The 23,397-nt window shown below is 47.0% G+C and overlaps 2 protein-coding genes across 7 annotated transcripts in view; both read left to right on the top strand.

Moving 5' to 3' along the window:
* Window positions 1-5,304, top strand: part of HMGXB4 (HMG-box containing 4) — a 32,897-nt gene extending 27,593 nt beyond the window's left edge. For all 4 annotated transcript variants that reach the window (XM_023584449.3, XM_071219045.1, XM_004477766.4 and 1 more), the window contains 2 exons: window positions 2,553-2,675; window positions 3,190-5,304. In XM_023584449.3, the coding sequence (XP_023440217.1) occupies window positions 2,553-2,675; window positions 3,190-3,234 (168 nt within the window). In that variant the 3' untranslated portion in view covers window positions 3,235-5,304. The remainder of the gene's footprint in view (window positions 1-2,552; window positions 2,676-3,189) is intronic.
* A 3,204-nt stretch (window positions 5,305-8,508) lies between these two features.
* TOM1 (target of myb1 membrane trafficking protein) overlaps window positions 8,509-23,397 on the top strand; it is a 40,602-nt gene continuing 25,713 nt past the window's right edge. For all 3 annotated transcript variants that reach the window (XM_058308688.2, XM_058308690.2, XM_058308691.1), the window contains exon 1: window positions 8,509-8,649. In XM_058308688.2, coding sequence (XP_058164671.1) covers window positions 8,577-8,649 — 73 coding nt within the window. In that variant the 5' untranslated portion in view covers window positions 8,509-8,576. The remainder of the gene's footprint in view (window positions 8,650-23,397) is intronic.

The raw sequence follows: 23,397 nt of genomic DNA on the forward strand, positions 1-23,397 counted from the left end.
GTCTGCTTTTTTTTTTTTTCTTTTCTTTTTTTTTTAAAGATTTATTTATTTATTTAATTTCCCCCCCTCCCCTGGTTGTCTGTTCTTGGTGTCTATTTGCTGCGTCTTGTTTTTTTGTCCGCTTCTGTTGTCGTCAGCGGCACGGGAAGTGTGGGCGGCGCCATTCCTGGGCAGGCTGCACTTTCTTTTCACGCTGGGCGGCTTTCCTCACGGGCGCACTCCTTGCGCGTGGGGCTCCCCCATGCGGGGGACACCCTTGCGTGGCACGGCACTCCTTGCGCGCATCAGCACTGCGCATGGCCAGCTCCACATGGGTCAAGGAGGCCCGGGGTTTGAACCGCGGACCTCCCATGTGGTAGATGGACGCCCTAACCACTGGACCAAAGTCCGTTTCCCAGGTCTGCTTTTTTAATAACATCCTTATTGAACTATAATTCATATACTATAAAGTTCACCCTTTTAATATATAGACTTTAATGTATTTTAGTATATTTAGAATTATAGCTCATCACCACCGCCTAATCCAGAACATTTTCACCACCCCAAAAAGAACTCTCTACCCATTCACAGTCATTCTCCATTCCCCTCTCCACATTTTCCCAGACTTTAATCATCTGCATATACCCTCCCAGTTTTGCAATTTCCATGTACCATTTATACTGTTTTACATTTTTATTTAAATAGATCTGTCCATGCTTTCACAGTGACATCCTTGGCAATAAAAGAGTGATATTCTAGGGAAACTTTTTTTCTTATATATATAAAATGGGCATATAATGGATATATAATCAAGATAATTAATGTTCACCTAGGTACCCCTCAGTTTATACAGATCACTCATTTAAAGATTGAATACCTCAAGCCCAGTAAAATTAAGTAACTATTCCAAGTTTACACAGCTAGCAGTGACAGAGTTGGAAATTGAGTCCCGCTGCCTCACAACTAGCCCTGGTCTCATCCTCTTGTACTGTGCTCTCTTAGGTGGTTAAAGTACTGTCAGAGAACAAAAAGAGGTAGGAGGAATCAGGAAGGGTTTTGTGAAGAGCAGGGATGGAATTCAAACTGGACCTTGAAGAGAAAGTAGGATTTTGGTCCATGGAGATGGTGGAAAGAGACATTCCAGGCTAAGGAAATAGTTCATCTATGTTTCTCAACCTCAGTGTCTTCTGCAGTGGGATGAAAGGAGGCCCAGTGGGACTCTGGACCCCACCCTGACTTTAACCAGATCTTCTAGCTGTTTTATAACTTGGGGTTCCAAATAGGATTTTATTTGAAAAAGGATTTTACTGAACTGAAACATAAAATGCATAAGGTGGAGGAGAGTTGAAAATTAAGGTGAGAACCCAAATTATAGAGGCTCTTCATGGACATTCTATGAAGCATTTCTGAATTGCTGTTTACAAACTGCAGGAATTTTCTGAGTAGGGAGGGTGTGATCCACACTCTCATTTGGTTTTCTCTTATCCCTTGCTATCCTGCCTTTGGAGAAAGATTGGACAGTGAAGATGAGGGAAAGGAAGAGGCAACAATGGCTAATGCCTTGAGACTAGGTAATTGTGTGAATAGTGGTGACTTTAGCAGAGAAATGGATGCTAGGAGGAGGGGTCGAGAGTGAGAAATATCCAAGAGAGGAGACCCAACAGGCAGCCAGAAATGTAGTTTTGGAGATGAAGATTTTGGTGATAATGGTAATAATGGCTGATAACTTTTTGAGCACTTACCATGTACCAGGAGCCATCTCAAGAACTTTCTATCAGTTATCTCACTTAATCCCCTCTGTAATACAGATACCATTAGTACTCACAGGCATAGCATAGTAAGCAGCTGGCCCAGGTACAAAAGCAAGAATTGGTGGAGCCAGGATCTAGACTCTGGCAGTTTTGAGACCAGAGTACATTCACTGGAAGGCACTGCCATGCTCCCACCCAAGATGACATATCTCACCGCGGTACTTGTTGAAGCAAATTGTACAAGACCTAGACAGTGCTCTTTGCCGGAAGCACTTTTGTTATTGCTTTGAATCACAGAGACACAGACAATATGGAACTGTGCAAGATATTAAAATTTGAAATGAATCAAATCTACTTCTTTTTGAGAGTGATAAAGCCAACCCAGAAAAGTAGTATCCTCAACAATCAAAAGCCACACAGGTAGAGAAGTATACATATATTTGTTGTATGTATTTAGGGCTGTAGAATTCTCATAGTAAAAATATTTGAGGTATATTTGTGGAGTTTACAAGAAAAATACTTTTGCATATATGATCTCCATGTATCTTCCCAACAGCTCTTAGGGTAAGACATTTTTTACTATTCCTTCTAAGGAGAGGGGTTAAGTGACTTCCCCAGTGTCACATGGGGCGTAAGATGGGTGAAGCTACTTGGAGTTATCAAAACCGATGCCTTCCATTTCCACTGCAAGTGTTATGTCATGTGATTCAAACTGCCTGGGATTTAAAGAACCGTGTAGGGAGAGCATCTAGAACATGGGAGGGCACAGCAGGAGTGTGCTTCAAGTTCCTGCCTCCCCTCCTTCAGTGCTTCTCTTTTTAGGGAATGGTGGCTGTATCTGGCAGTTTGTCAGTACTTCTGGATTCCATTATCTGTGCTCTTGGCCCCTTGGCATGTCTGACCACACAACTACCTGAATTGAATGGCTGTCCCAAACAGGTCTTGGTGAGTTTGCCTTGTTTTCCTTGGATTTATGGGCCAGGCCCCTTGGGTGCCAGAAAAGTCCTGGCTTAATGAGCACTGTCAGCCAGCAGCTCATTAAGCTTATAGTATTCCCTTCATATGTTAGCCCCTGGAACATACTATATTGTTAAAAATATGTGCTGTGCTTTTAGTGAAACTGGAAAACATGCCATTTCCTAAAATAGTACTTTGAAGAGAAGCAGAAGCATGCTAGCCTTTGAATTACAGCAACTCCTGTTTCCTATTTGCTCTATTTGCCTTTCTACACCCAAAGGAAATGCTGGAGTTTCCTTCCTTTTTTGTGAAGATTAATGGGAGAAGTCAACAGATTAGTTCCTAGTATAATAGACAAAGCGATGCCTGTGATCTTTATTCTCACAGTTTCCTCTGACTCTAGTTCTTCTTCATCATTTCTCTCCTCTGAAAAAAGAAATATTTCCCAGGGAACCAAGGTGTAAAGCACTCTTCAATTGAACCTTTTTTCCTTGTTTTGCAGTCAAACACGCTAGACAACATTGCTTACATCATGCCTGGACTCTGACAGCACAAAATCCTGGGACAAACCTTATCCTATCTATTGCTGGTCTGTGTATATGTGACTGTTCCAAATCCCTTCGCTGGCCTCTGGGTGTAGGTTTTACATTTTTATATATATATATATACTCACACATATATACATAATGTACAAAATATACATAGGATTGTAATTACTTTGCTTTTAATAATTTTATGAAATGGCAAAGGTTTAGCCAAGAGAAAATCTTGGCTTGAATATGGGTTTGGGGTTCTTTTTTCTCTTGTGGTGGATAAATCTGCCTTAAAAATCAATGTAATTTGTGGGCTGGGGGCTTGTTCTGGGTGCCAAGTGCATCTCTTTAGGACAGCTAAAATGTGATTTTTTTCCAAGCTTAGTTGTACCTCCAGACCCATCACTGACCATTTGCCTTACCTGTCTTACAGTCCAAAATGTAATAGTAAAAAAAGGGGAAGATACCAGTTGACTGAAAGTACAAAGCCTTTCCATTTAAAGTGACCTAGGCAGGGGCTGATAAAACCAAACCGTTCCCATCTTGTGGTTACTGAGATGGCTTAGGGGACCTACCTGAGTAAAGGGTTCATTCCAATTCCTGTTATACAGGTGTCCATGTCTCAAAATTTATTGTAATCATTGGTACCATTGGCAGACTCAGTAGAAGCCAAGGAGTTATGAGTCCTGGCAGCTTAAAATACCTTGGAGAAAGTAAAACTGTCATTGTCACCAGTTGAGCTGCATATATTCTGAGCTGACCCAGAATATGTTAGTCTGTAAAACTAAAAGCTGGTATTTTTCATTAGCAGCACTCAGTTAACCACCTCGTCCTCACAGGTTCTGCTGCTTAGTTGCTTGGTGATTGTGGAAGATAAACTTTTCCTAGCATGATTCTTGGGTTCATCTTACTGGTTCCACTGGTAGGAGATGCACAGTGTGCATTCCACACATAAGTGAATTGCAAAACAAGTACTCGATTCTCATGCAGGTTAATTTATGTGCGCGTGTGGATGTGTGTTTTAATTATGTGTATTTAACTCTTTAAAATCTTTTAGATTTTTAATTTATCCTGTAAATTTCTGTATATATAATTTAATAACAAAAGCCTCCACCAGCAACAGCATGTGGAAGATACAGACTTATCATTTGCTCCTTCCTTCCTTTGGTCTGCTGTGAAAACTCCAGATTTCCACATTTGAAAGCATTCTGCCTCAAAAAGGAATCATTATGTTGGGATTCTAATTCTTTATAAAGAACTTCATGGCCTTCAATAATGTCAAGAAAGTAAAATAGAAAGGACTGTTATTCCCAGCCTCCTTTATTTCCAAAGAACCAGACTTTTGCTCCCCATTTGGAGAGAAGACAGTTGAGCGCTTCAGGGTTGTTTTTAAATTTGGTATGCAATTACCTGCCCACACCCAGCTGAGGAAACTGTACTTTCTCCCCCTGACCTAGACAGAGCACTACAGCTTTGAGTCAATCCTTGGGGGCAGTATAGCCAGCCTGCAACCTATTTAATTTTTTCCCTTTATCCCAACTACTGGTGTTACAGGGCTGTGTTTTTTAAAGGTATTCTGGCTGCTGAATGGACTTCTTGGCTCAGAGCAATTTTGAGATTTAATCAGAAAGTTTGGAAACCAAAAACCAAGAAAAGCAGAAATAAGAGGTAGGCCCTCATACCACCCTTCACCTGTACCTATGGAAGTTTCCCGTTTGACACAGGGTATCATGGCGGGGCCTTGAAGATGTGGATTGGTACAGGAAGAAGTCAATCTTAGCATTGTCATTTATAACATTAATGAAATCCTGATGAGGACCTGCTTTTTGTTCATTTGTTTTCTTTTGAAAGGCAACCCTATTGTATTTGTATTTAAAATTTGTACACATTTGTATAATAATCTGTACCTTGTGGTATTTGGTACTATTAGAGGAAAACTTTGGATTCAGACCTCCTTGCAGTTTTTATATCATTGTTTTATTTTGTTTTTTAAATAAATTCTAGTGGTTTGATCCAAATCCCATTACAATTGTATAAAGGAATAAAATTTTGTACTTATATTATTAAAAATCACATTTTTAATATTTATAGTCCAGTCTCAGCTATCTTTTCCCTGTAGTAACCAAAGTTACTACTAAATTATAAAAACCTATCTGATTTTCAAACTATATCTTATTATAATTTGCTTTAGAAAAAAAAAACCCACCTGGAATGGAGGCCAAGTTCCTAATCTTAGCCGTTATTCTAACATGCACCTTGCTCTGTTTCTATTTATTTTTATATTGTGGAGGTTCACATTTTCTCTCTATTGCAAACTGAAAATTCAGTGAATCTGACCTCTGCGGCACTATTTATTGGCAAATGACACTATATGTATATTATATTGTTAACCTAAATCAAGAAAATGTATATTGCATCTGATTGATGTGCTGAATATGATGTATTTCATGTGTTTCAGCACTGTCCTGACTTAGTCTGTGATATTGAAAAAGTCATTTAATCTTTTATAAGTTTCCAAATTCCCATCTGTAATATAGTGTTAATGTCACCTCTGTTTCCAAGCCTGAAGCTAGCCAACCTACATGAACGTTGAGTAATAGTATGAACATTGAATATATGGACATTTGATCTTTGAAGGTAAAAATTTCAATGTAGACATAAGGTGTTAATAGTTATAAATAGTAAAATAATAGAGTTGATCAAAAGGTTAATGTCTTGTGGAAAAGCAGCAAGAAAGAGACTACCAGGGCAGAGTGGATATAGCTCAGTGGTTGAGCACCTGCTTTGCATGTATAAGGTCCAGATTCAATCCCTGGTACCTCCTAAAAAATAAGAGAAACTGGGGAACAGGTATAGCTCAGTGGTTGAATGCTTGCTTCCCATATACAAGGTCCTGGGTTCAATCCCAGGTGCCTCCTAAAAAAGAGAGAGAAAGACCACCAGATAGTTAAATGATTATTATAGAGAGAATACTTTACATACTTTATCTCATTTAATTGTCCCAAAAGCCTTGTGAGATGTTTCAGCCCCCTTTGCAGACACAGAAAAGTACATTTCCTAAGTTTACACAGCTAGTAAATGGCAAAGCCAGCATAAAAACACTGATATATAGAGCTGACTCCAAAGCCTAGGCTCTTTCTATCCTAAGCCACTTTCAAATTTAAATCATATATATAATTCATTGGACTCCTTCACTTCCTGCAGTCCTAAGCAGATGTGATTATAGGAAAACTATCAGACCTTCTCACTCTTCAAATGTCCTTTTTGCCCAGCTGGCTTTCACTATACCAAACTAAACTTTTATCATACTATTTTCTTTAAATTTGGGGAGCAAAATATCTTTTTTTTTTTTCCCCGAAAAGTGCTTAAAGAATATAATAGATTACACTTATGCTATATGCCAATCTTAAAGGACTTAACATTTTTACCCTAAGAAAGGCATTTCATATATACATTGCTAATATACTTAAAAGGAAAAATTAAATTGAAATAAAGTTTTTGCTAAATGAGTTTGTTCCTCGTTAGCACACACTTTTAAAACACGGTTTTAATCAAGTTTTGTACCACACAGTGTGTGCTGTTCACATTCCTACCTATTGTGTTGACAAAATCCATACACTTCCAATTCTATTTTAATAGCCATATAATATATTCTCTTTGTGTGGCATTAATATGATTCCACTTCTCACTTTGGAGCATCTCCGGTTGTTTCTGTTTTTCTGCCACAAAGAATAACACTTATGACTATTTTATTCTTGGCAGTAAAATCTACATCCTTCAGCACCATAATCACTTTAAACCAGAGCGATGCAAGAAGACAAGAACTGATAAATCACTACCCAACATCATGCTAAATATACTCCATAAAAAACAAACAATACAGCTTAAATAAAAATATGTACCTGTCACAAAGATCATCTTAAATATAAATCTCTGCTTATAATCCAAATACTATCATTGAAGGTAGATTGGCTTATTTGAATTTTCATACGATGGTCATTGAGCTAGACAACAGTGATAAGTAAAATAGACGTTGTATCCCAGGTCTCATGTGCATTAGTAAAACACTTCAAGGCACAGGTGTACAATCCATAAAGTTTTCGTATGGTAAAGTTTTTGTATGGTAAAGATGTCAGCCCCTACAGCTGCTCAAACAAATCAACATACGCAAATGATGAAGTTCTAATTTAGGTGTTCCATCCTAAGTTGTGCAGTCAATTTATTAGCATTTCAGACTTAAAAATCACAGCTATTATAGTCAGTAAATAACAAAGCAACTTTCAGTAACCCAAACTAACAAAGCAGTAGTTATTGCAGCTTTTGGAGTACATTAGAAGAAAACTACAAACCATAACCAAATAATAGATCAGGGATCTAATGTGTAGGTGACTTAGCTGAAACAAGGTACACAGCCAAGAAGGTTAAGATACTAGAATCACAAAACTGGGAGAGACCTTTAAGAGTCTTAACTTCGGTTCCAGTATTGTACTTCAGGAATCCCTTAACTCCCTGAGGTTATAAGCAAAATTGTATCTCTGCCTTTTCTCTTCAAAAGGCTAATGACTTTCTTCGATTCTCAAAGGAGCTTGTGACCCCCCCTCCAAAAAAAAAAAGGTTGAGGGCTTGATCTAATTCCAACATCCAGAGGAGAAAATGGAAGCTGTTTGGACTACACGAAATTAATGGCCCCAACCCTGACTAGATGAGAGTGTTTTCTGTTCCCTGTATTCTAGCCTGTCCTAGCTGCAATTCGTTTAGTTGGATTTCACTCCATTATTGAAGGTAGACTACAGATTCCTGGCCCTTGCCTCCTATTTGGGCAGCAAGCACAATGCTTCTCGAAGCAGTGAGACTTCGACATCAAATAGGAAGAGTCACACCAAGCCAGAGAGACAACAGGTCCAGAGAGGCTGTCAACCCCAGCGTTGAGTGTGTAGCCCAGTCATAGGGCTGAGCGCTAAGACACTAAGACCTGTAGTCTGAGCTTGCTGTAGAGCCTCGACCTGGTCAATTCCCAGGTCTGGGCCCCGGCTTTCCAAAAGTGAGATGAATAGACCATGAGACCTCACGTAAAACCTTCCAAAATGCTTGAGAGCTTGGCTTAGAAAGGCTCACGCTCTCGGGCCCCCAGCGCTCCGTCTGTGCGTGACGTCGAGCGTGACGTTCCGCTGACGCCGAGTCAGCTGCAGTGAGGTCATCGCCCTCTGCCTCTAGCGCCCCACCCTCGCAGGCCGGGGGCGGGGCCTGTGGCTCGCTCTGGATTCCCTGCGCCCCGCCCCCCGGCGCCTCGCGTCCGCCGTGTCACGTGACGGGGTCGGCGGCGCTGGCGGTTGCTGTCAGCTGATTCCCCCGGTTGATGGCAGCAGCAGCCGCGGCAATGGACTTTCTCCTAGGGAACCCGTTCAGCTCTCCGGTGGGACAGCGCATCGGTGAGTCCCGAGAGCCCCGCACAGTCCCGCCCCAGGGCTGTCCCCGGGGGCACCCGCAGGTCCCCAGTCAGGAGGCCGGGAGGCGAAGGAGGCTGGCGTGTCTCTCACCCATCTCCGCCCCCCCCCCCGGTCTCCCGCCCACCCTTGATTGACAAAGACCATGCTCCATTAAGAAGCCTCAACTTGTGATGGATGCTCACAGCAGCCAATAAATAAAGAGGGGGGCGGGCTTGCGGGACCGCGGCTCAGCCAATGTGCACCCGCTGGGGTCCCGGGTCTAGGTAGGAAGTTTTTGCGGTTAAAGGGGCTACGAGGTTTTGCAGTCCTTGGGTCCCTCGACTGTTTCCCTCATGGCTTCCCCAGCCTGGGCCCTGCCGCCCGGGCTCCTGCCATCTTCCTGGCTTTCCGGACTCTCCCGACACGGATACCTGAGAAGGACTAGGAGTCTCATCTCCCAGGAGGGAGAGGCTAGGGCTCGGGGTCCGGGCGGGCGACTTGCGGGGAGCGGGCGAACTGGCAGCCCCCCATCCTCCCGGGTCCCGAGCGCCGGCAGACGCAGAGACTGACACCCTTCTGGGCGCCGAGACCCCCGCTCGACAGGGAGGCCCGGCCTGAAAGACCAAGGTTTCGGGACGCGTTTGCCTTGGCTCCTTTCACGAACCAGCGTCAGATCCCTCCTCAGAGAGTCGCAGAACCTCTGAGCCAGAGTGCTTCCCTCCTTGAAGTAGATGGGACAGCCGGGCACGCTGACGGAGATGCACCAGTCGCTGAGTCCTGGCTGCTTGTCCGTGGTTCTTTGCACTGTTGACAGGAGGCTTGCTGGTTCTGTGACCGAACCTCTCTGGGCCCAGGTTTCCTCATCTTAATATGAGGATATACTTCCGTGGGCTTGTTGCGAAGATTAAATTCGTTAGTAAACGAAGTACAAGTGCTCTGTGAGAAATTTATTATCGTTGGTGTTCTTACTGACGTACAACCAAGCCAAGGTCGGGAATCCCTGGAAATTGCTGGGCAGTGGGTCTCCTAGGTACTCATTCCTGGGCACAGACTGGGGACCACCCACAGGCCATGGCCCAATCAGCTAAGGCTTCTTCAGGGACGGTCTGGGCGTGCCCCCTTCTTTCATGAGGAAAAGGCCTTCAGTACTGTGACGTTAAGGTCTCATCTTTTTCATTACTGTTAGCCTTAAATCCAGACTGGGAAAATTGGATCTTTTAGACAAGGCACTCTTTCATTCTTACTGTCTTGAAACCAAACCTCACTCAATTCTGTGGACCCAGCCCTGTGTTGTAATTGCCACTGTGGCTGTTTGTGGCTCTTCTGAGGTTTTGTAATCATCTCTCCAAGAGGGAGGTGGCTGTTGATTTACATACCAGGAAGCTCCTGGACCAGGGAGGAGAAACTGTCCTCTCAGAGGACCACCCCTCCCCCCAACACACCCTCCACAGTGAGTCACTGTTTTGGAGCTTAAAAGAGCACTTCTCTCATCTTTATTTCTCCAAAAGTATGCCACTACTTTCATCACTTGCCAACTTGGAGACTCCCTACTTAAAAAAAGAAAAGAAAAGAAAGAAATCTGACCTTCAAAGTCAGGCACTTATTCCTGAGCTTTTCGGAAAAGCTCACCTGGGCTCTGGTCTTTAGCTGGCCAAAGAAAATTTAGTGTCTCTGCTTACCCTGAAGATTTGCCTGTCCTGGGCAAGAAATACGTCTACAGAAAGAGAGTGCTACTAAATCATAATGCCCTGAGATACGAACCAAATTTTACTACTGGAAGGGTCCTTACCTCCAGGATCTTCTAACCCCAGGGCTTCCCATCAGAATCCCCCGGAGGGTGTGTAAAAGTATAGACTGCTGAGCCCACCCCCAGAGTTTCTGTCTCTGTGGGTTTGGGGTGGAGCCCTGTTATTGCGTTTCTAACCAGGCGGTAGCAATGCTGCTGCTTTGGGGACCACTTACTGAAAACCTCTGTTCTAGTCCAACCCCTGCATTTCACACAAAAAGCCTAGGACCCAAAAAGGGGTGAAGGTGGAGACTGTAACTCAACCAAGACCCCAGTAAATTAATAGTAGAGCTGAGGGAAGCGGGCATGACTCAACTGTTAGAACATCCATCTACATATGGAGGGTCCAGGGTTCGATCCCCAGGGCCTCCTGACCCGTATGGTAAGCAGGCCCACTGTGCATTGCTGCCCTGCCATGCAGGGGTGCCCCACTCACAAGGAGTGCACCCTGTAAGGAGAGCCTCCCCGTGTGAAAACGCAGCCTGCCCATGAGTGGCACCGCACACATGGAAAGCTGACACAGCAAGATGACACGGCAAAAAAGAGACTCAGTTTCCCAGTGCCACTGGATAATGCAAGTGGGCAGAGAAGAACACACAGCAAATAGACACAGCAGACAACGGGGGGAAGGGGATAGAAGTAAATAAAAATAAATCTTAAAAAAAAAATAGTAGAGCTGAGACTTAACTCCCAGAGCCATTGAAGTTTGAAACAAAGATGAAGAGGTCTACGAATAGAATTAAATGAAGAATATCTGCAATTTGAAATAGTGGTCTCAGGATTCCATATTCTTTTAAAGTGGTACTTCTGTACCACCAACTGGCTCTGATTATGGTTGTTGGACCTGGTATCAGCTGTTTGCATTCTGTAAACCAGGCCCCTCCTCACTGCCAGAATAAAATAATCTCTTTTCAAGCCTGCCAACTCCCACCCTCTTGTTGGCTGAGAGTAGAGCGCTGTAGAGTTGGCATCCCTGAGCACGATTAACCAATTCCGTGATGGTGCTCCCATCATCCTAGCTCCTTGGGCTCCCTCACTGTGTGACCTTTGGCTCTGAGCCTCAGTTTCCTCCCCTATAGAGCATGAGAACAGCATCCACCTCACAGGGTGGTTATGAGAATGCACTGAGATAATCCGTTGAGTGTCCCTGGCACATTGCGGGTAGGCAGGATGCATTAGCTCTTGCCATCATTGTCATCATCAATTTTATTATTTCCGGCATCCCCATACAAATGTAGCACTACCACTTGTTCTCAGTGGTTGTGCATATCTGTCTCCTTAGCTTGACTAGACTTCTCGAGAGCAGTGACTGTACCTTATTTATCTGAACCCCCAGTACCTAGTGTGGTGCCTGGCACCTAGTAAAAGTAGGTTTGTGAGTAATTTTGATATGCCAGGTATTATGCTAGTGCTGGGTACTATCTTTTTTAACCTTCACTGTGACTCGATGGGGGGTTTTTTTCCCTCCAATTCACCAAAAGTTAAGTCTGGTGGAACATATCACTACCCAAGGTTTCACAACCAGTCAGGGCCTGAGCTGAAATCCAGACCCAGGTGTCTCTGGTTGCAGAGTCAGGTCCTCTGCAGTCCCCACACTGCCTCTGGCTGATCAGTGAGTACTGAGTGGTAGGGAGCTTCCTGGGGGCAGCAGCCTGCATCCCCTCATAGTCGAACTCCAGGTACCATGTTCCGGGTGGTATGAACATGTTACACCAATGGTGTTACAATCCTCTTCTTTCAAGGATTTCAAAACCTTTTGTAGGTATTATCTGAGGACAGATCTCACTGGCTATTTTTTATAGACAGTTGTCAGAAGGCAACCCAAGTATCTCATTTTCCACTTCTGGCTGTCAGCTGCCCCCTGGCACTTTGAGTCAGAAATCCATCTGACCTAGGAAAGCAAGCTGCAGACCAGAGAAGCTGCAAATATGTATGGGCAGGCACTCGGGACCAGCCTCCTTTGGGGGGTGGGGGCAGGGTTGGCCTGATGAGAGGGAAGAAGAGCTCAGAGCCTGTCTGAGCCCTGCACTGGAAGGGAAAGGGGAAAAGGCAAGGGAGAGCTGTCCCTGGCCAGCTGTAAAGAGGATTCCCACATTGGCTGGCAGGGTGAACTAGACGAGCAGGCTGCAAACATTTTTGTTTTGTTTGTTTTCAGAAAACGTTTTTTGTAAAGGAACAGATAGTAAACATTTTTTACTTTGCAGGCCATACACAGTCACAACTACTCTTCTCTACTGTTACAGCATGAAAGCAGCCGTAGGCAATAGATAAACAACCCATAAACAAATTATTGACTCTATTCCAATAAAACTTTATTTATGGACATCATGAAATATATTCTTAATTCTTTTTCCCAACCACTTACAAATGTAAAGACCATTGTTAGCTCATGAGCCATGTGAAAACAGGTGGTGGACTGAATTTGGCACATGGGTAACAGCTTGCTGACCTCTGGATCAGACCATTTGGCCAGAGGCAGAATGATGGAGGGCAGCGTTCACCACAGTGGGGTCCCAGGGCATGCTGATGACCACTTCTCAGCACTGTGCCCTGGGGAGCCCTCACATCCTGAAGCCTCAGTCCTGATCTATAAATGCTGGAGCCAGGTCAGAGCCCACATCTCTTTCTTGAGGATGACAGGATGAGGTCTAGAAAGGGCTTTGCCTGTCCGAGTAAGGCTCAGACCGATGTCTGAATCTGGTTCAGCCTTCACCTGCTTTGTTACGTGGAGCAAATTACTTAACCTTGCTCTCCTTCCATTTCATCTATCAGACGGGGCTGCTGTGCTGTGAGGTGGGCGTGTTGCTGTGTGGTGACTCCCTCTACCCCGTGTGTGCAGTATAGGAAGTGTCCATCATCGTTAGCTGCTGTGATTAGTCACTCATGTGATTGCCATTTCCTGGGGTAGAGAGCAAGGTAGTGTGGGAGCCAGGGTGCGCCCCCACCCCGGGCTTTGACTCCAGCACCGCCTTTGTGCTGGTCTCTGTGTCCCTGGGAATGAGCAGTCCCTGGCTGGGTGGCAGCCATGTTCTCAGGTCAGGTTTCAGGCCGTGGGGTGGTACCGATCCTCACTTGGGGATTAGGCCTTGGCCTGCCCCTGTGGCTGGAACTGGCAAATAGGTTTTCTTCTCTCAGTGAGCTCAAAGAAATAAGAGTAAAGTCCCAGATTTCCGCTCTCCTGGTTTTAGAGAAAGGACAGAACCCTCAGTGTCTTCTAATTAGCATTGGGCCTTCGCCCTGGGAGAAGTAGGGGGACTCAGGGCACATTGATTCTACCTGCTCACCAAGAGCGCCTCGCTGCAGGCCCATGTCCCCCAACTTCTGTCCTTCCTGCACCACTTTTATGATTTTTATCTGCCCACATGGCTTTTTTTTTTTATTATTGTCACATGTTCTCTTTTAATTGGCTTATTTTTTTCATCTGACCTCATCCTATGTAATTAACTGATGAGATGGTTTTCTTCATTAAAATGAATATGTAACTATAAAAATGTTTTTAAATTTGCCCCTGAGCCCACCAGCAAGATCCCAGGTACCACATTTTGGTCCCTTGGGCTTAAGCAACCTGAAACAGGGTCAGAGCATGGATGAACCCTACATCAGAAGAGAACTGGGACTTTGGGTAGATCATGTGGTATGTGAATATATCTCAGTAAGACTGCTGAATAAATATTTGTGTAAGAATAGCCAGAAATAGCAGCTATGTACATCAAGGGAAGCATAGAAAGATCAAGGGGTGAAGAAGTTTGCCAGTTTGTTGTTTAGTAGTAGTAGTAATATGGAAATAATGAAATGCTTTAATGATGATGGAGATGATAGGTGCAAAAGTATGTGATTATACCAAATACCATTGATTGTACACTTTGGATGAGCTGCGTGCTTTATTAATATGTATCAATAAAATTGATTTATTGAAAAATAAAATAAAAACTCAGAAAAGAGCTGGGACTAAGTGCCAGCTCAGCCCCTTCGAGGCTGTGCTTCTCAGGTAAGTGACAAAATCTCCAAGGGATTCCATGCCTCACTGGATGGGAAATTTGACAATAGATAGAGGAACGCCACCATGTAAGGCCGGAGAAGAGGGACTGGGCTTTGTTCCTGGGAGGGAAGGCAGAGAAGAGAAGGAAAGAGCCAGGGGAGGGGGTGGGGAGAGCAGCCAGCCAGCCCCTGTGAGGCTGAGACCAGGAGAACTTAAGGAAGGACAGAACTGCCCACCGTTCAGTTTGAACTTGTTCGTGTTGGTGCCGCGTCAGCCCTTCTCTGCTTCCACCACCCAGGCTGTCGAGAACGTCTTTTAGACTCACAAGCTGGGGGAAGAGAACCTCAGCCAGCCACTTCAGGCCTCTGCTTTCCCAACCCTTCCATCTCTTGCCTGTATAGTTTTTAAAAACCTTTCTCCATCTAACCAAAATGTTCTTCAGTTGGTAACTATAGTTAGATCAACTTTAAGATTATGTGTTCGAGAAGTAATGCCCACTGTAAGATATTTTAGGGTTCCTCTTGTGGCCTGTGGTTGAAGAATGGCAGGGTGACTTAGCCAGGGTTTTAAGGAAGGGTGGCTCAGTAACTTAGGAAACTGATGGAACTTTCCATACCAGGTCTGGAAAGAATTGTTCCTTTGGAAAGTAGGCTTCAAGACAGCTTGCTGACTGAGGAAAAAAAAAAATGCCTTCTACACGTATGTGATTGAAAATCTATTATATGGGAGTGTTTGAAATTCTCCAACAATTGACTGTCCTTTTTTTTTTAAAAGGCTTATTGTTTTATCTATTTCCCCACCCCCTCGTTGTTTGCACTTCTTGGTCTATTGTCTTTCTTGTTTCTTTTTAGGAAACGCTGAGAACCAAACCTGGGACCTCCAATGTGGGAGGGTGGCACCTAATTGCTTGAGCCACCTCCATTCCCTATTTTTTTGTGTCTCTCACTGTGTTTTTCTTCTTGTGTCTTTTGTTGTATCATCTTGGCAAATCTGCCCATTGCATCAGCTCACTGTTTTCTTCAGGAGGCACCGGGAGCCAAACCAAGGACCTCCCATGTGGAAAGTGGGAGCTTAATCACTTGAGCCACATCTGCTTCCCTGAGTGCCCATTTTTTGGTTCATATTTTTGTAGTGGATACATTTGTTTTGGTGCTTACCATGTGCTAGATAGGCTACAGTGTGCTTGAAATGCATTCTCTCATTTCCTCCTCACACAACCATGGAAAGTGTGTTTTCCCATTATCCCTTTCTGCAGAGGAAGAACAGAGAGGTTAAGGAACTCACCCAGTCACACAGCTGAGGAGTACTCAAGTCAGGACTTTAACTGGGACTTGTCCATATCTGGATCATACTCTCCTAACTTCCACCTCACCGCTTCCCCTAGGAATTGAAAGAGGCTTGCTGGATTTTGCTTTAAGTGAAAACACCAGTGTCCATTTTGAATGAATTTGTTCAATAATGGCTCTTCCTGAATTTCTGTGCCCTCACCCTTAGTATATTGGTTTCACCCTGATGCATGTGACCTTGTGGCAGGAAACACAGGTGAAGGCACTTGCTGCCTCTACCTCTGTTATCAAGAGAGCAAAACCTTTCCCTGGAGCTGCTCAGAATACTCTTACTTGTGTCACAAGGCTACCTCTAGCTGCAAGGGAGGCTAGAAAAGCTAAATACTGTGACCCAATGAAGAGTGTCTCTCAGAGAGACAGGCTCAGAGTTGGCTGTGTGGTATGAAGTTAATAAAAACCTGATGCAGTTGTAGTCTGCAGTCATAGAAATAGAGTGTCCAGTATGGGCAGTGAGTGTGGCAGGTGAGCGCCCACTCTGTGCTTCCAGGTGGACATCTCAGCTGGCCTGTGTCCAGAGGGCATCAGTCAGATGGCAAAGGCACTGGAGATCTTGTCCAGAGCAGAGTGGTCACCAGGATTAAGGATATTAGCTCAGAGGAAAGATTTAGGAGGGATATGGTTTTCGGACTTGGCCCAGTGGTTAGGGCGTCTGCCTACTACATGGGAGGTCCGCGGTTCAAACCCTGGGCCTCCATGACCCATGTGGAGCTGGCCCATGCGCAGTGCTGATGCGCACAAGGAGTGCCCTGCCACGCAGGGGTGTCCCCCGCGTAGGGGAGCCCCACGTGCAAGGAGTGCACCCCGTAAGGAGAGCCACCCAGTGCGAAAGGGCAGCCTGCCCAGGAATGGTGCCGCCCACATGGAGAGCTGACACAACAAGATGACGCAACAAAAAGAAACACAGATTCCCAGTGCCACTGATAAGGATAGAAGCGGTCACAGAAGAACACACAGTGAGTGGGCACAGAGAGCAGACAACTGGGGAGGGGGATAGGGGAGAGAAATAAATAAATAAATCTTTTAAAAAAAAGTAAAACTCGAAAAAGAATTGACCACTAAAAGAAAGATTAGAACTTCTATACAACAGCTGCCAGTGGATCAGTGGGAGCCAGGAGGTGGAAGTATTTCATTTAAATTAAAGGCTTACTATCCTGGTGAGTCTGGTCATATCCTTCATCCATTCAGCAAACATATCCTCAGATTTATCATGAGCCAGATTCTGTCTGGTATAGAGAATTCGGGAATTCTCACTCTAATCTCTACCCTTGAGGAGCTCCTAGCTTAATGGGAGAGACAGATGTAGGAACAAAGAAATCACTGCTGTGGAGTTATTTTAACAAGTCCACTCAACAGAGCTTTCAGCTGTGGCCTCTGCCAAAGGCTGTTGGCCTGGTGAGTGGAAAGAGCAGACGTCTGGCAGGGTTAGGCGGGCCCCTCCAGCAAACCTGACCATTGAGCTGGGCTCAGGAGCATAAGTCAAGGTGGAAGAGGCAGGAAGGAGCACATTCCTGGAAGAAGGACGGCATGTTCAAAAGCACGGAAGTATGATGGGGTGTGCCAGGGTGTGGGGGAGCGCAGCGAGCCCTGAGCTGCCAGTAAGAGGGAGGTAGAAAGACGGGCCGAGCCAGACCTTGGTGCCTGCATCCTAGGGACCAGCGACCCTCTGGTGCCAGGCTGTGGTTGTCCGTAGCGCAGCAGTCCCATGGGAAAGCCAGTGCAGCTGGAACTCTGTACACAAATCAGGGATGTTCTCAGCTGCAAGGAAGAGGAAGCCCAACCAGCAGAGGCTTAAACCCCACAGTAGGGTATTTTATTTACCCGCCAAGAAGTCTGAAGGTCAGCAAGTTCAGGCCTGGTTTGACAGCTCAGCAATGTCTTTAAACACCCCGACTCTCTCCCTCTCTGTCCTTGATGTTGGCTCTTTGTCTTCGAGTTGTCACCTCATATCTCAAACTCCAGGCACCATGTTCTCAAACTTGCCTCCCAAAGGGAGGAAGGAAGGGGGGCAGGGAGCAATTAAAAAGACTTCTTCAGGTGTAGCTCACTGATTGAGTACCTGCTTCCCATGTACAAGGTCCTGGATTCAATGGCGGTACCCCTAAAAAGCAAGCAAAAACAAAACACTTTCTTCTCCCTAGGCTGTGCCTCCATATCTCAGAAGGAAAGCCTTCTCCCCCCACCACAATCCCAGGAGACATTCCATACTTCTCATTGATCAGAACTACGTCATTTGTCCACCTCTGGACCAGGCGCTGGCAAAAGGGCATGGGGAGCAGTGGCTGTTGGGTAGGCTACAGTTGCCACCGCACTTTTGTGGTTGATACCGTCTGGCTGGCATTGAGCTTTTGGTCTGTCCTGAGTGGTTGACGTCATTCCTGTCTGCCTCACCATGGTCTGCTCTCTCTTCTGGTTGCCTCTCTCCCTCTGGGCCCTTCAGCTTCCCTCAGGCTCCTGGACCCTGCCCTGGTCTTGCAGTACTGCCTTTTCTTCTTCCATGTGGGTCACTGATCCCCAGTCCCTAAGCCTGACCATCAAGACCCTCTTTCCTCCTCTTCATCTTTCATGAGGCTGAGCCTTCACACATCATCGATTTATTCATTCAGCAAATGCTGTTCTTCTCCTGGGACCCCCCTCCACCCTCATCGACCTAGCAGCTCTTGCTTCTTTGCTCAGCTCAGATGTCCCCTTCTTACTGGAACCTTCCCAATTCCCTCAGCCATTTTCACCCCCTCTTTTTGGCGCCCACAGCACCCTGGACTGACCTCAGTTATGGCACTTGTCATTTTGCTCTGAAAATATTTGTGAGGGTGTTTTCTGTTACTGCTTGAGAAGCTTCTTCAGAGGAGGGATTATATCTTCATCTTTGCCTGGCACAGGGCTGGACACACAGTAGCTGCTCAGAGAATGCTGGTGAGAGGGAAAAGAAATGGGTGGGAAATTGTGCTGAAGGCACTTAGAAGGTAGGTAGGTAGATGGATGGGTGGGGATGGGGTGGGGTGAATGGTGGGAAGAATGAGGGGATACCAGAGTGAATGGATGGGGACAGGGGAGGTGAACGCAAATTCCAAAGCTTAGGTGGTTTCATTGATAAATATTTCGGTGTGTCTCTACAAGATGCAAAACAAAGACTCCTATTTAAAAATAAACAATGGGGAGCGGATGTGACTCCAGTGATTGAGTTCCTGCTTCCCCCATGGGAGGTATCAGATTCAGTTCCCAGTGCTTCCTAAACACAAACAACAAGCAAATAAACGAAAAAAACAACTCAAGGGACTGACGTGGCTCGGTAGTTGAGCGCCACCGGCTTCCCACTTACGAGGTCGCTGGGCTCATTCCCCTGCCCCGGTACCACAAAAAAAATGAAAATAAAAATAACACAATACCATTATGTGCTGTTTTAGTTTCCCGGCTGCTAAAACAAATACCCTACAGTGAGTTGTCTTAACGACAGGAATTTTTTGGCTCACAGTTTCAGAGGTTAAACTGCTTGCTTCCTCCTGGGGTTGATAGCTTCTGACTAACCGGCAATCTTCGGGTTCCAAATAAGTTTGGACTAAAAAGAAATTGCCGCGCATGAGGCCTTGCTGGGCCCCGAAGAAGGAGGAGCTCGGGGGAGCTTCCTGAAGGAGGGCCTAAGGGGCCACTCAGAACTTGGCACATCTGCCCTGGCTTGTCCTGCGAGGGTCGGTGTTTACCACTGTCAACTAACTCCTGTATCTCTGTCCCCTAGGAGGGGGAAGCCCTGCCCTTGATTTGGCCACAGTATGGGATGGGAATAGGTCTGCTTGGGGTTGACAATGACCTTTAAAACAATTTCTTACTATTTACAAACCATATTTCATTGGATCTAAGACACCATGGAGTGTTAAAAAAAAAAAAAAACACTAGCAACTAGTCTGATGTGGTGTCATTTGTAAGGAACATCCCATTATTAGAAGTGGTCAAGAGTAAAAGAGGGAGGGAATTTAGAGTCAGTGAAGTACAGTAAATATTGTCCATCTTTACCAGCAGGGCACCAGTTACTCGGCATTGAATTGGAGCAGCTAGGCAGGCTGAAGGCTCAGTGGGTCAGTCATTGCACAAATGCTGAATGAACCTCTGGTCTCTTCTCCCCAGAGGGTAGATCCTAATGAGATAGAGATGACTAGAAAATTAGTGAGCTGAGTCCATCCCAGGCAGGTAAAACTGTCCTTAGAAGGAGCAGAGGAGAGAGGAGAGCATGAGAGTTCTAGAGCTTTGCATCCCGACTCCACTTCAGGCGCTGGGCAAGTTGCTTACCAGCATCGGGAGCCCACACACTCTGGATTGGGAATGAGGGGCTCGTGGGAACATGCTCTACTACACAAGCTGACACTTAATCGACATGCAGTGAGTGGTGGTCATTTTGGCATTGTTGTCACAGCACAGTACAGGAGTGACACAGTCTGCCAGGGGAGGCAACACTGAGGAGCTAACACTGGGGTGGGGCCTTAAAAGACCAGCAGGGCTTTGCCAATTCATCTCCTCTCCTCCATGGATATCCTCTTCTCCAGACCCCCTTCCCTGGCTTCCTGGATGGGAGGAAGACCTTGGTCATGCCAGAGTGGCCTCCCACTGGGCTGTAAGCGTCCTGAGGCCAGGCCATGTCAGGTTTGTTCCCTGATGTCTCCAGGTATGTCGAGAGACCCTCAGCATACGTGGTGGCTAAGAGTACAGACTGGGCACCCAGACCTCTTTTGGTGCCAATCTCTGTGACATGTGTGAGCAAGGGCAAGTCACCGACCTCTGTGTGCCTTGTCGTCCATCTGAGCATCATGGGAGAAGGGGGCCGGGCTGGCGAGCAGTGCTTAGACGCGTGCCTTGGGCGTACTAAGTGCCACTGTCATCGTCAGTATCTGTGGATTGGATGCCTGATGGAGCGAGGGCCTTGCAGGCAGAAGCCAAGAGGTGGGGCAGAACAAGGGCATATGTGCACCCTGAGCAGAGTGGAGAACAGAGCAGATGGTGGCTTAGGTCACTCAGCAGGTCCCTCTCTGTCCCTGAAAAGGTCAGGTGTTTGGCTCTCAGGCAGTAGGGGGTCCCAGGCAGTTTTAGACAGAGAAGAGTCGTGGTAAGATCAATGTTTGAGGAGAAGCAGCCAAGAGTGGAGGTGATGGTCCAGGCCCGGGGAATGATGGGCCAAGCCAGTGCTGTCGCAGTGCTGATAGCGTCGGGGAACTTTGAGCTCAGCTTCCACTCTGGGATCCACGGGATTTGGTGGCTGTCTTGAGGGTGTGGGGTGGTAGGGATGAAGGCTCCAGGCTGCTTCCTGAGCGCTGACTTGGGAAGGAATGGCCACGGTTCCACTGAGCACCTGTAGAAATAGCCTCTTCCAGAGTAGCGGGAAAGTGAGATGGAGGGAGGGGACTGGCCAGGGAGCAGGGCTTCCCTGCTCGCCATGAGGTCAGCTCCTGCTGGGGATTGTGGGCCCACCTGGGGATGAGCGGGCCGGGGTCAGGAGCTCCGCCGCCTGGAACGTGGCATTGCGTGGTCTGCTGTGTCTTGGTGGCCGCTCCTTCCTTCTCTTGGCCCAAGTCACAGTCGTAGAACTTGAGATATTCATTACCTGCCCTTCACCCGGTGCTGTCTCATCAAGTCACACTGCCCTGTGAGGCAGGTCGTCTAATCCCTATTTTCCAGATGAGAAAACCGAGACTCAGAGGAGTTGGATCCTTCTTAAAGTCCTTGAGTTAGGAGGTAAGGCCAGGCCTGGCAGGCTCCCAAGCCTGGGCTGCTGTCCAACCCTGATTCTCTGTGAGGGCAGGTGGACCTTGCCTTCATGCCAGGCAGACTACTTGGAGCCCTCTAGCACAGGCCCAACACAGAGAGGACAAACTGCTAAACAGACAGACAGGTGCCCGACGGTCCAGCCCATGGAACTGCCAACCCCAGACACCAGTGCTGCAGCCCCGTGGCAGGCAGAGGCGCACGGCCTGGTCCTGCAGGAGCTGGGGACAGGTGCACAACTGCAGGAGCCTTTGGAGGCCACCAGTAGCACCAGGGGTTAGGAAGGCCATTGTCACTCTCTGGCCACAGGTCACTAGTCAGTGTTTTTATTCCCTCTGCTTTAAAAAGCAAGCTGCTTTTTTTGTGGTTAAAAACAAACACTGAGATAGCACTAGATTCCTGTGGGTTTAAACCTTTCCCTCTAACAGAGCACGCCTTCCCCACGGAGGTCTCTCTTTCGGAGGTCTCGTACCACTGCCCCACCCACAGTCTACGCCAGACCTGAAGGGAGTGGGCGTGTGACGGCCGCGGCGCAGGGCCAGGCCCCCCACACCCCACACCTTCCTTCTACTTGCGTGGCTCGCCTGGGACCTGCCTCTCTTCTGCCTCTTCTCTTCTTCCCCTCTCCCTGGCTGTGTAGGCTGCCTCCCCCCTTACCCCCCCAAAAAAATACCCCATCCTCTGAGCGGCTCTGCCCACTGCTGGCCCCCAGGGCTGAAGCACTTGCCAGCTCTGCACAGGTGGGCATCACACTCAGGCTCCAGGGGCCCCGTGGCCCACCCTGACTCACTTAAGAAGATCCCAGCTGCCCTTTAACAACCTCTTTGCTCTCCCCAAACCACCACAAGCCCTTCTGAAACCTTGACACTGTCCCCCCAGGAAAAGAGAGAGGCCCAGGGGCCACTGGGGATCATAAAGGGACCCCTTTGGGGAACCGTCAAGAGGCTCACTGGTCGAACTTGGGGTCCCGGGTCCAGGAGGAGAGGCAGATGGCTGAGTGGTCCTGAAGGAGACTCGTTAGAAAGCAGAGCCCCCTGACCACCAAAGGGAATTGGGAGGCAGCACCAGCGCTGGTCGGAGTCTGGGCTGTGGAGCAGCCGCCCTCTTTCCCTTAGGCTGGTGGCCTTTTCAAGTTGCCGACCTCCCTAAGCCTCAGCTTCCTCGTTAGCTAGAGGAGGGTAAAATGTGCACCTTGCAGGGCCGGGGGGTTAAAGTGCATCCTGTACATCAGCAGGTGGGTGAGGTGGCACGTTGTGGGCATTTGGGAGGCTAGGGGATTATGATTGTGAGAGGGCCAGTAGCCAGGCTGGGGTTTGATCACCCCACTCAGGAGCCTGTGAAAGATTTGGGGCACAGGAGAGACGTGATCGTTTTCAAGTTTCAGAAAGTTCACTCTGGGGCAGCACAGAGAATGAAGGGGAAGGAGCCAGGTGGGAGGCTGACGGCAGCTGAGGCAGTAAGCTAGGAAAGAGAAGAGGGCAGCAGAAAGGGGGTGGGTGGCAGGGCGGGAGATCCAGGAGCTGGGGTCGGCAGGACTGCACAACCACCGTGACAGGGGCCAGGGGTCAGGGGTGACTGGGGGTCCCTGAGATGGGGCCAGTGAAGGAGGAGCAGATTCAGCATGTTCTGTTAGTCACCGCCCCCCGGGTCCTCCAAAGTCAGGCACGGCCCCCTCTGCTCAGAGGGCACCCTCTCTGGTTCTTCCATGGGGTTCCATAACACGTCCTCAAGGGAGGGGAGTGTGGCCCTAAGAAGCAGCTTGGTAGTGTGGGATGGACGAGTCCCTCTTTTACCCCTTTTCGAGTGGGCCCTTCATCATCTTTTTCCTACTGCTCTCCTCCCCCAGCTGTGATCCAGGGAGTAAAGCCACGCATTTCTTGTCTCAGCTGCCCAGC

This window comes from Dasypus novemcinctus, chromosome 12 (assembly GCF_030445035.2).
Source record: "Dasypus novemcinctus isolate mDasNov1 chromosome 12, mDasNov1.1.hap2, whole genome shotgun sequence".
Lineage (NCBI taxonomy): Eukaryota > Metazoa > Chordata > Mammalia > Cingulata > Dasypodidae > Dasypus > Dasypus novemcinctus.